This window comes from Glycine max, chromosome 3, assembly GCF_000004515.6.
Source record: "Glycine max cultivar Williams 82 chromosome 3, Glycine_max_v4.0, whole genome shotgun sequence".
NCBI lineage: Eukaryota > Viridiplantae > Streptophyta > Magnoliopsida > Fabales > Fabaceae > Glycine > Glycine max.
The window spans coordinates 41,821,893-41,834,313 of record NC_016090.4 but is presented as its reverse complement, the minus strand read 5'-3'; the positions used below and the strand labels follow the sequence as shown (position 1 = coordinate 41,834,313).

The following is a 12,421-nucleotide window of genomic DNA, read 5'->3' as shown; positions in this document are numbered from 1 at the left end:
ATTCCTATCAATCCAAGACAAAGAGTGAATTCACTTCTTAGAGTGAGAAAAAGCCTCTCTGAGAGAGAAGATAAATAGCTTCGGAAGTCTCTATCCTCAAGCTTAAGTAAGCCTCTCTGAGAAAGAAGATAAATAGCTTGGGAAGTCTTTATCCTCAAGCTTGAGTGAGCCACCGTAGAGTGAGTCAATCCAAGTAGAGAGCCTCTCTAAGAGAGAAGATAAATAGCTTGGGAAGTCTCTATCCTCAAGCTTGAGTAAGCCTCTCTGAGAGAGAAGATAAATAGCTTGAGAAGTTTCTATCCTCAAGCTTGAGTGAGCCACCATAGGGTGACTCAATCCAAGTAGAGAGCCTCTCTGAGAGAGAAGATAAATAGCTTGAAAAGTCTCTTTCCTCAAGCTTGAGTGAGCCACCATAGGGTGATTCAATCCAAGTAGAGAGTCTCTCTGAGAGAGAAGATAAATTGCTTGGGAAGTCTCTATCCTCAAGCTTGAGCGAGCCACCGTATAATGAGTCAATCCAAGTAGAGAGCCTCTCTGAGAGAGAAGATAAATAGCTTGGGAAGTCTCTATCCTCAAGCTTGAGTAAGCCTCTCTGAGAGAGAAGATAAATAGCTTGGGAAGTCTCTATCCTCAAGCTTGAGTAAGCCTCTCTGAAAGAGAAGATAAATAGCTTAGGAAGTCTTTATCCTCAAGCTTGAGTGAGCCACCATAGAGTGAGTCGATCCAAGTAGAGAGTCTCTTTAAGAGAGAAGATAAATAGCTTGGGAAGTTTCTATCCTCAAGCTTGAGTAAGCCTCTCTGAGAGAGAAGATAAATAGCTTGGGAAGTCTCTATCCTCAAGCTTGAGTGAGCCACCATAAAGTGAGTCAATTTTGTAAACACATCCTTGTAACCCTACTATCACTTTGTATAGTGGAAGAATCTCCATATTGGAGAATTATAATCGTGTGCCCCCATTACTACCTTTAATTACTAAGTGCCTATCTTAAACTTCACGAAGCGGGAAAGTATGAGTTTTCCCAACAGCTTGACATCTGCATCAAATTATTGTCTATGTTGTCCTCTGGCCTTGGCTATGTAGAATTGTTATCTGAAATTAATAAGCATGAAATCTGTATCATATTTAAATAAATAAATAAGATACAATATGTTTATGAATTTATCATTCTAGTTTCACACTTGGTTTCCATTACAAAGGAGATGCTAGTCCTAAAAGTCAGCCTATTATGAGTAGAGAGGGAGATGTACATTATAAATGAGAACTCTGTGTCACACACGAAAACAATCGATAGGACATTATCATCAGTTAGAAGTTAGAACCTGTCATTGCTGATTTAATTGAAATGCATAAAGACTTTATTGACCAAGAGAGCAAATGCATAAATCTTGTCGACCATGGGAAGAGAACCCTTGTAGACAGTTGAAGTTATTAAGATCAATAAATTGAACTATAATCAATTTTATTGACCAATTCTGCATGATACTCGTCTGTTCAAAATTTTACTTTTGGTGTAGATTCTACGTGATCTGTTGAATCTCCCCAGATTTATAAAAGCAAGATATAAATACAACGCAATTTTCAATGAAGGAACAAATTAAATCATATGTAAATGTTGCCATTGCATCTCAAGTCTCAACAATATCGTTATACATAAGCGTATGTTTCTGTCTCAAGCCTCAACTCTTGGATGACCACCAGATGGAAAGCTTCATTTATTTATTCAACTATTTCAATCTTCTGACCGAATTAAATTATTGCTATTTAGTCATGAAAAATAAAAATAAAAACTTGCCTGTTTATACATTTTTAAGAAGATGAAATTGTGGATTATATAAAAATTAAGGAAAGTGTTAACAGAAATAATTTAGATTAACTTAATGTAAACAACTGTTGCCGCAGTCCACAGATTACCGAGATGGTAATTCCGTAATTGTGACTTTTCATGAAACAGAAGGGTTTGAAGTAAGAAATAAAAACAGAAAAGCTAGTTAAAGGCAAAGGCTAAAGATAAACCAATCTTGAAAGTTCATAAAATGGCTATTTTATATGTCAGATCTATTCTAACTGAATCTGTTTGCTACAACAAGTTCATTTGAAGTTAAAACCTACCTATCTGGAGTGTTGTGCACTACATGTGTGTGTCATACATATACATTATAGCTAGAAAAAAAAACCCAACCAAAGAAGCTATAGTTATCAGACTATAGCAAAAAAATGAAAGAGCTTGTGTTTCAAACAAATTCTGCAAAAAACTTTCCCAAGTCAAACTTGTCGTTGTTGCATTCAATAGCATTCACCACCTCTTGAAATGTGGAAACACTGCATGGAATTACAAGGCCATTCCTCTGTGAAAATCCAAACTCATCGTAAGCCTTCTCCAACAGCATCTTGAATAACGGGTGAGAAAGGTAACGGGTCGGAACCACGTATCTTTGACGCTCTTCCCCGACATAAACTGCAAAAAAACCAATTGGGGGTGTGTTAGTAGCACATTCTTCTTCATATTCCTTCAGCAAACACTCGTGACGTACAGGGTCAGGGTCAATTCCACCTACACCCTTCTTCACCTTTTTTGCCAGTTTCTTGAAACTCTTTTTTCCCAACATGTTGCTTAAGGAAGACGATGTTAGGGATACAAATATAGAAAGAAAGCTATGTAGAGGTACTAGCTATACTGTGCAAGGTGAAGGAATGATTTATATGATTGTATTTTGGTAAGATAGCCAGCTAATTAGAGTGTGAGAGGGATTTATTATAAAAATGAAATTAAGGAGTAGTTTCTTACTTTTGAATAGAGGAGAGTTGAATTCAATATTTTGAATGTGGAAAAGTAATCTCAATTTTTATATTCCAACTTTCAGTTATCTTGAAGTGGCTCATGGCTAAGCATACCCTAATCATTGTAGTTGAAGAAAAATGGCGATAGTTCATAATACTATTAGTAAAAAAAACTCGGAAAGTACCCAAAGAAAACATCCGTAATGTACGGCAGGCAAATTAAATAATTAGCATAATATAGTTGGGGTGGTTTCAATTTCACATTTGTTGGGTGGCCATTGGCCAAAATATACAAGCCAGTGCAATGGCGTCAAAACAATTGATTGATTATGGCTAAAAATATTGATATTGTTGACATGTTCTAATTAAAAATTGATTGGTCAATTGATTGGTCATTCGTTCGTTAAAAATGACAGAACAGTAGTCTACTACTGCAGGCGTATTGCCACTATTGGTCCATTTCGCATCTTTGATGTTTAAAATTACAATGGTTTTTAGATTCTTATACCTACATCAATGACCGTGCCCTCCACCTCTCTCGGATTTGAATTTTACATTTTTATACGTGCAAGCTACACCCAGGATCGTAATCTACGATTTAAGTAAAGCCAAGTGACCATTCAACGAACATAATGATTTAACATATTATAATAAATTAAACCTTTAGCTTAACTATACAAGGGATGTTTAAAAAAAAAAAACATGATTCTAGAACTTCATAACTGCAATTCAATAATGACAAAAAAAACGAAAGAAAAGAAAAAACTGATTATGTCATTATCATCGTGAAGTAACCACGAAGTTGATGAAGCTAATGTGAAGCTATTTTTATAAGCGTTTTCATAAACACGGTGGAGAATATCCTTGGAACCATCGACATCCTCACATTTATATTTCTTTTTTTGACCATACATTATAATTTAATACAAAATTATCAACCACCAAACCAAACTTTTACCGTAAACACCAAGACTTGTATGGAAGATTGCAAAGGGTTAGAGGACAGCTTTATCAGGTCAATGATAAGAAAAAGATGGGTTGACTATGGAGGTGAAATGTGAAAGCCTTTAACACAAAGACAAGTGTGTTGAAGGTCGGGCATCAATTTGTTGTTCTGTGGTGATAATTTGACTCTGGCAATGTGACGAATGTGTATTGATCACATCGATGGTAGTCTCGTGGCCCATGATTGATAGTGCACTCTCAGTACTATACATATTTCGGCGAACTATACTCGTTGACCATAAAAAATGAGACTTTCTTCCCTCAAATAAGAATGAGAATGTGTGTGAATTTAATAAGTAAGAATTCTTCAATATTCTGGTTTAATTATAAATTATCATTTCAATTATTTAAAAAAAATAACTTAAAAGTTAACAAACGTATCATATTTAATAAGTTGTGATTGAATGATTTTGTAAAAAAAATTATACTATTCATACATAATCATTCTTTTCATGATATATATTGATATTTCATCATCCTCCAAATATTCTTAATATCATTAATAATAGATTTAATTATTATTTTTATCTTCTAAGTTATTTCTGAAGTTCAATTTGATCCTCCTGTTATTAAAAAGTTCAATTAAGTTCTTTAAATCCTCTTATTGTGTATATTGAAAGAAAAATAAATACATGTCTTTAAAATATAAATATATTTAAAACTTACCATAAAAAATGCTAATAGAAGGATTTAGAATCATTCATATAAGAAATATTAGCATGTTTATATTTATTCTCTAACTTTTTTTAAATATGTACAAGGCCAAAGAGATATTACAACTTGACTAGACTATGTGAGAAGTATAAACTTCTCTAGTTTCAACCATAACACATAAAAAAGGCTTAGAGGAGCATGATCTAATATAGCAAAATTTTCATCACTAAAACATGGAAAATTAGCAAGAGCATTAACTGTCGCCAACCACATTTACCTCCTTGTAAAGATGCATAATCTTAAGTTACCAATCAAGAGACAACAACTTCCCAATCTCCCGAGTAAGTCTCAAACTGGTAGCACTGCCTTCTAACTCCTTGGAAATACTCTTGACCAAAACTTTAGAGTACACCTGCAATTCCAAACCCCTAATGCAGATGCAAACAACTTGCAATGCCCTGACTTCTTGGTAAAATATACTAATCACCTTCTCATCCCATGTGATCTATTGTATAAAAAGGATAACATTTTTGTTAATTGTTTATAATACACAAAAAAAAAATCTCATAAAGATCTAACATACACATTATCACTTCTATCTTGGTGTTAAAGTATCATAAAATAGACCATTAAATACGCTTATAGGCCAAGTCAGGTTTTCATCTAGGTTAAACTCAGGCCTTTCAAATAAGCCTTTGACGGGTAACAAGTCAATGGAGTTGTCAAAATGAGCTGGCCTGCCTCATTGGGCTTAGCCCACCTCAACCCATCCTATAAATGGATTAGCCCAACCTAGGCTTGCTTAAGGTTTATTCTTGGAAAAAAAAAAAGTTTGATTCAGTCCCTCATGAGTTGACTCACCAACCCAGCTAGAATTAAAAAAAAAACATTTTTTTAAAATGAGAAATTTCAACATACAACTAAGACTAAAACGTGTTACCTTAGTTTTGTAAGCTTCCTAACAAATTGGGTGCTAGGTGTGGGGTTCAATGCAGCAAGACAAGGTGGTTAGGTGGTGGCGCACTGACATGTCGTCGTGAGTTTGTGATAGTCGAGACCGACAACAACGATGCTCACAAGGCCATGTCGTGGTGGTAGTGGGTCATGGGGAAGGCTGGAAGGGAGACTGCACGGTGGTGTGGTGGTGGCTAATCTATGGGACGACGTGGGTTATGCTTGTGTGTGGCAGCGCAAGGAAGACTGGAATAGAGTTAGGGTGCTCACATTTTGTTATGGTTTGATGGAGTCATGATTGTGGGTCTATTCTATTGTGAGTGAAACGCGTTGTGTGTGTATTGTGTAATGTAGACTATAGAGTGTTGTGTAATGGGATGAGTCACTTAACAAGGTTGTTTTTTATCTGGTTAAGCATATCAATTTGACCTACCATGGGTTCGGTTTGGGTGGACCGGATTGTAAGTGGACTAAGTCAAGTTTTATAGTTATTTGTATTTCTCCCCCTTTTTTGGGCCTAGCTCAACCTAAATCTAATGTAGGTCGAATTAGATTGTGAGTTTGGCCATTTGGACAACTCTACAAGTCATGTTTAGGCCTAATAAAGCCAAACTCAAACTATAATATTTCCATTCTTATAAATATAAAAATGTATTATGATAATTTTATTTATTTATATAAATGTTTGTTAGGACATTTATGTATTTATAAATATATTTATTTTAATATATACTAGTGTTTGTAGTTCGACTAGTGACTTATCAGTTCAACCAGTAATCTATTAACTCAGTAGTCTTATCGAGTCAATGACCATTAGGGTTTTGATAATACTACTATGGAGTCATTTATTTATTTTTATAATAAAAATTAAATTTTATTTGAAAATATATTTTGAATTTTTGGTTGATTTATTTAAATTTTTATGAAAATAATAATTTTTAAAAAATACTTTTGATTGTTTTGAAAAGTAAATTTGACTGATTTTAAAAGAATCAATCAACTAGAACTTTAAAATAAATTTTTATTTTTATAACTGATGAAAAATAATTTATATTTTATATAAAATCTAAAAAAACATCGTTTGTAGATAATTTTAAAATCATTTTTTTAAGTTTAAATAAACGGGCCTCAGTCATTAATTTGGGCTTTCCCATATTTTGGTCCTGGCTGTTTACTAATGCTATCAGATCCATGTGCCTTTGAGCAATCGTTTCGTATACTGGGCCTGGCTTTAAACGATAAAGAGTATAGCCTCCGATGTTAGGGTCTTGAGTGAGCGTAGTTGAGGTTTTGCCACTTCGAAACCAAATTTTCTTCCTTCGTTGGCATCTGTGATCTCTTCTCCTCACAATGAGCAGATCAGGGCAACCACCGGATTTGAAGAAGTTAGTGTTTCTCTCACTTTCCACTTCAATTTTATTTTAATTTTAGTTTTATTTTTAATTTTCCATGTTCTTCTACATTCGCTGCGTATTGATCTGCAATTGTCTTTTTTTGTTTTGGGGATTCGGCAGGTACATGGACAAGAAGCTTCAGAGTAAGTTTGATTCTCTATTTGTTGCTTCCCTTAAACTGTATCTGAACGTGTTCGTGTTTCTTTTTTTGTTTCTTAATTTTTTTTAATCGTGAGTTTTTTCGAGCTGGAGTATGGGTGTTGTTTTGTTAGGGCCTATAAATATTCTTAAACTCCATTTTTCACTATCTTTGTATATTTACTTTCGCGTAGAGTTCAGTGGTGTTAAGCATGTTTTAGCCTGGTTGTTGATTCAATGGGTATTTTTTTACTTTAGGGTTTATGTTATGAATATCTGATATCTCAAGTTTTTGTATTGTTTCTTAGACAATGATTTTCTTACATTATTTGTGAGAAAATTATACTGAAATACTTGGTGTTTTCTTGCAGTCAAGCTGAATGCAAATCGCATGGTTGTTGGTACTCTCCGTGGCTTCGACCAGTTTATGAATTTAGTTGTTGACAACACTGTGGAAGTGAATGGCAATGAGAAAAATGACATAGGGATGGTGGTGAGTCCTCTTTTGCATATCAATGGTCATGGTATAGCAGTTAATAGAGCATGGACATGGTTTTTAGATTGATAATTTTCCCTCTTATTGCAGGTAATCAGAGGAAATAGTGTGGTCACTGTTGAGGCGCTTGAACCTGTGAACAGGACTTGATTTCTGTGGCTTGTAAACATTCTATATAAGTATTTTCTGGTTAATGGTTGTGTATTTGAACAATGTAGCTATTGAGAGTAGCTTGTAATTGTGGATTGTAAGATGGTCATGTTGACCACTCATTTGGGTTCTCCAGGTTAAATTGTTAGGGAAGGATACCTATAGTGTTTTAGTGTGAGGGCTGTGACTAGATCCAATTGAAATGTTTACATATATCCCTTTTAGCTGATTTTTCCTCTTCTTTTTATATTGCATTTAGCGTGAAAACTTCTCTCTTCCTCTCCATGCTCTAAAGTCTAAACTTGGGGTTGTTGATGGAGCTATTAGAGTTTACACTAAAATGTATTTGTCTAAGGAGTCATAGTGTGTGTTTGGTTTGCAGTTGATAACTCGCAAGCCCACGTTCAATGGAAAATATGAAAAAACTTGCTTCCTGTTTGAGTCCTTTGGAAAGTGTGATTCCCTGTTTGCACTCTACAAACAGGTTTCCAAACATGATATTTGTTGTTACTGACATAATTTTGGCTGATTCATTTGAACAATTGAAGTTCTAGGTCACACACATATTTGTATGCTTTCAGTACCTGGAAAATTAATTCCTTCTTTGTATTTGCTTGTTCTCTTCACAGGCTTCTTTGCCATAGTTTCTCTTATTTGCTGTAATCTGTGATTTGAGGTATCTTCTCTGTCATTGCTTAGGTTTTGGTTAAATGCTCGTCTATTTCAACATTTGAATTCAATATGTGGTTTGCATTAAATCCTGTAGAAATATAAATGGTTCTTATTTAGTATTTACGTTATTGGATAGATAATCGTTGTTGTGATTTTACACATTAAATAGTCTTTTTGTATTGCCAGTATTCCTTTTCTATTTGTCTATTTTGTATTGCTGCATTGTTCATGTTTGAGGAGAATATTGGGGAATGATTATAGTTGTGAAAATCTTCCAAACAACTAGTTGTGGAGAAGATTTGAGCTTGGGTGCATTTATGGTTTAATGCTTATAAGGTGTTTGATAAATTACCTTTGATAAAGTCAGTATTTTCTCTAGAATTAAGTTCACTACAACTCAGTAATACCCAATTGAGCTTGGGTATGTTTTGCATGTTTAACTACTTGCAGATTATAAGACGTGACCAGTGTGGTTTTCTTTCTTGTAATATGTTTCTTTGGCTACTATAGGTGGAGCTTGGTCTCCTGATAGTTTGCAGAATGTTGAGGGATGCATTTACCGGTTTTAAAACAGGTTTTAGAAGAAAATTTTGTTTTTAAAACAAGGTTTGGGATTTAAAATTGGTTTTTAAACCGGTTTTGTAGACAATGCATGTTCTCCTTGTAGTTTGCTCGTGTTACTCTTTCAGCACAACTACATGATTTGCACCATCTCCAAAGAGCATCTTAAAGACAAAGCAGGTCTAGGTTTGCCCATTGTGTGAAAAACTTCAATGTTTCTAAGGACAACGTACATGCCTTCTTATGGAAGAGAATAAAATCTAGATTATATAAATTTAAAAACGTGAACCCTTATTGTCATTTAATGTAATCCACTAATATAGCTAATTACAAAAAGGCACAATTTTAATTAAAGATTGACTGAAAAAATTACACGTGTCCCTCTTTTGGTCTAGAAAATTTAATTACATATATGTCTCAACACTACTATTATTTTTATATAATAAGGAGATATAGGTTGGTTGGTTGCATGATGGTTAAGGGAGAAGGAAATATGAGAAAAGTTACACTTCTCTTGTTAACAAAAACTTTAAACCGGTTTTAGTTTCAAAAATATTTTTGATCCTACATCGGTGCACAAAATTTCTAAATCACCTTTTATGTTTTTTTTTGGTAAAATATGGTTTGATTTCTAGATCCAATTTGATTTATAAAAAATCTAAACCATGTACACACCTTGAAGTAATTTTTATTTTGCTTATATTTTCTCATGTTAGAAGACTTTCATGTCATTCTAAAGAGGCAGATATTGTAGCCCTTAAAAATGTTTTTGGTTTATACACGTAAAATAATTTTTCTTTTCTTATTTCAAATGTTCATGTTAGGCATTCTAATTCGAAAAGGCCTTCTGAATACTCGATCGCAACGGCTTTCTCAACCCAGTACAGAAGCTTGTGCCAACAGTCTCCTTTTTTCACTTTATGCAACGGGAGAGAGAGAGAGGTATATATATATATATATATATATATATATATAGTTATTAAATGCAAAGCTTAAAGACTCCTGAAAAGTAGCATGGAGCCATGAAGTATCTTTAATTTTGCTTTAGCATTATATATCCGTTAAGAAACAAGTTCATGATCGATCGACGGGGACAAGAAAACCATAGCTAGCCCATTGCAGTTCTTTTTATTTTGTTTGTTTGTTTTTTCTTGGCTGCTTGAGTAATGAGCTCCACAAGATTCATTAGGTTTCAATGTACAGTCTTACCTATTAGCAAGAAAGAATTAATGTGTTTTTTCTTCATTTCTTTTCCCCCCTCAAATCACAGTTGCTGCTTTCTTGTAACGGTTAAGTGTGTATATGTGTTTGGGTAGCCATTTGCGTTTACAAACAGAAGTAAGTCAAAGCATCCCAATCCTTACATTTCCGTTGTGTTTGGGGTGTCTGTCAGAATTGTCTCGGAATTTGTGCAAACATATGTTTGAGGTCAGGCATCGGAAAACCAAGCATGCTCTAAATGGTGGTACGTGTTTGGTGAGAATTATAACTCCAAACTAATATAAAAAAACCCACCATGTCATAGACAGCTGCATGTTTTTTTTCTCAAGCAAATTCATTAGGCAGATTGCTTCTTGTCCTATCCTATGCCAGAGTAATGGAAACATTATTTCTAATTCTATCATGATACAGTGACAAGAAAATGTTTATTGAATATTAAAACGAGACAACGACATTTCTCTCTTTTAATTTTAGCAAGTATTTTGGGACGTATTTTTCAGATGCGTTTGTATATATATCTGAAAAACAAAAAGTAAGCGAGATACTGATATACAAAATTAATTTCTTTTATATTCAAATAATGACACTATATATACATCAACAAGTATATTGAATTCATAATAGCTAAACTGTAAAGCTAAAGCAATTAGACAATAGATTTTAGGTATAAACCTTTCATGAGCAGCCACACGTGGCATTATTTAGATCTCCTTAGAAAAAATGAATTTAACTAATGAAATTAAGTACACAGCTTGTCGAAAACAGAAATTAAATGACAAAAAAATAGGTTAGCTGAAGTCAAAAGTTATTTTGGTAAAGTAGATTAAAATTGTAATTTAATATCTAATTTGTTATTGAAAACAAGTTCATATGCTGTGTGCACTTACGAGAATTGATAGAGAATTTATTTAAAGTTTTTAAAATAATATATGAATGGTATAAATTATTTCGATTTATTTAACAAATTTTATAATTAAGATTCAATTCCAATTTTCAACCTTCTGCTTGATAGTTCTCTTCCTTTCAATGAAAGAAACACGGAATAACACACCTGGAAAAAATAATACTTTTATCCAATAAGTCACGCTGTTAAACATATTAAGAAATACATATTTAAAGCAACATAGTAATCATACCACTCTGCTATAAGTAATTAGAAATTTACTATTATGAATGTGAGAGTAATCTTATTCTTAAGATGGTTATAAACTGCTACACTTGACCTTTTCCAAGCTTGAAAGGCCCTCATTAGATGATGTCGCTAAACCTTATCTTTTTTCAATTTTCTTCCGCTAACAATGGCCGTAATACTGAAACAATGACAACGAAGTTATTGAAACGTGGAGACAATAATATTAAAGAGTTTCTTAGATGATTTAACCTCTAATGTTATATGGTGGCGGGCCATGTGGACCACCATTTCATTATTTGTTTAGGTGGTTTAGTAAGACAAAGCCTATATGCACAGTTTATATATATAGTGATTCTTAAACATGTACAGTAAAATGACCCCTCCAAAAAGCATGCATAATAATAAAAATAGGTCCCAAGCAGAGAAAAAAATAAAGGGGAAAAAAGTGACAATTCACTGAAAAAGTTGGGGATGGATAGGGCGGAGAAGCGATTAGCGAATGGTTAGTGTACACCTCTGATGTCTTATTCTCACATGTCATGATCATGGATTCATCATCTTGATTGGTCTCCTTGTGAGTAATGTTTGTCATTCCCTTTGAAATGGACACACAAATTAAGAGACTAATAACTAATAGATACACCACGCCACCCTCTTCTACAGCTGGCCTACGTCAAAACAAAACATTCATTTTTGCTGCTGTGGAGAAGTTGGCATTAATCTTGCAACAAGTCGATTAGGTATGAATTAAAGTCGCCCAACCAAAATACTGCACTTAGAATTGGCCTAAAACTCACATATTGAGAAAAAAAGCAATTAAGTATCGTTAGCACATTAATTAAAGAATAAGAAAGATACTCCATTTATTATTGAAGAAAGGATTACTTTTTATTCATGTGATGATAAAATTGACGGAGTTTACAAGTTGATTTAAACTCGTTTGATGAAATGTAAGATTTAAATTTTAAATTTTGAGTTCTGAACATAAATCTTTTTAGTCAAATTCAATTATTGTTTGATATGGACTTACTCCACAAAACTCCCCAAAAAATGATCTTTTCCCTGAATTTGAACTTCATTTTAGACTCTTAAACTGAATTGGGTTATTTTATTGATATGTTATAACCCGCAATTTGTATTAGATAACTCTTTTTTTTTTTTACATCTCTTGTAACAAATTATAAATTATTATAAATATAAATTTTAAGATGTTTATTATAAAAATCAACAAATTTACAAAATTACTTTTTATTGCTTTTCAATGT

The 12,421-nt window shown here is 33.3% G+C and overlaps 2 protein-coding genes across 2 annotated transcripts; one reads left to right on the top strand and one right to left on the bottom strand.

Moving 5' to 3' along the window:
- Positions 1-1,916: 1,916 nt before the first annotated feature.
- LOC100784187 (auxin-responsive protein SAUR23) lies at positions 1,917-3,001 on the bottom strand. The gene has a single exon (XM_003521425.5). The coding sequence runs from the start codon at positions 2,605-2,607 to the stop codon at positions 2,233-2,235; it is 375 nt and encodes a 124-aa protein (XP_003521473.1). The 5' UTR covers positions 2,608-3,001; the 3' UTR covers positions 1,917-2,232.
- Positions 3,002-6,543: 3,542 nt separating this feature from the next.
- LOC100305530 (probable small nuclear ribonucleoprotein G) lies at positions 6,544-7,799 on the top strand. Its single transcript, XM_003521424.5, has 4 exons — positions 6,544-6,777; positions 6,907-6,929; positions 7,296-7,417; positions 7,511-7,799. Exons 1-4 carry the CDS (start codon positions 6,743-6,745, stop codon positions 7,568-7,570), a joined length of 240 nt encoding a protein of 79 aa, XP_003521472.1. The 5' UTR covers positions 6,544-6,742; the 3' UTR covers positions 7,571-7,799.
- The last annotated feature ends 4,622 nt before the right edge of the window (positions 7,800-12,421 follow it).

Bases quoted from the DNA above. Each gene is read 5' to 3' on its own strand.
- LOC100305530 (XM_003521424.5), top strand. From the start codon at position 6,743: ATGAGCAGATCAGGGCAACCACCGGATTTGAAGAA. The intron at 6,930-7,295 runs GTAAGTTTGATT...GTTTTCTTGCAG, and splicing joins CATGGACAAGAAGCTTCAGA to TCAAGCTGAATGCAAATCGC. The intron at 7,418-7,510 runs GTGAGTCCTCTT...CTCTTATTGCAG, and splicing joins AAAATGACATAGGGATGGTG to GTAATCAGAGGAAATAGTGT.
- LOC100784187 (XM_003521425.5), bottom strand. From the start codon at position 2,607: ATGTTGGGAAAAAAGAGTTTCAAGAAACTGGCAAAAAAGGTGAAGAAG.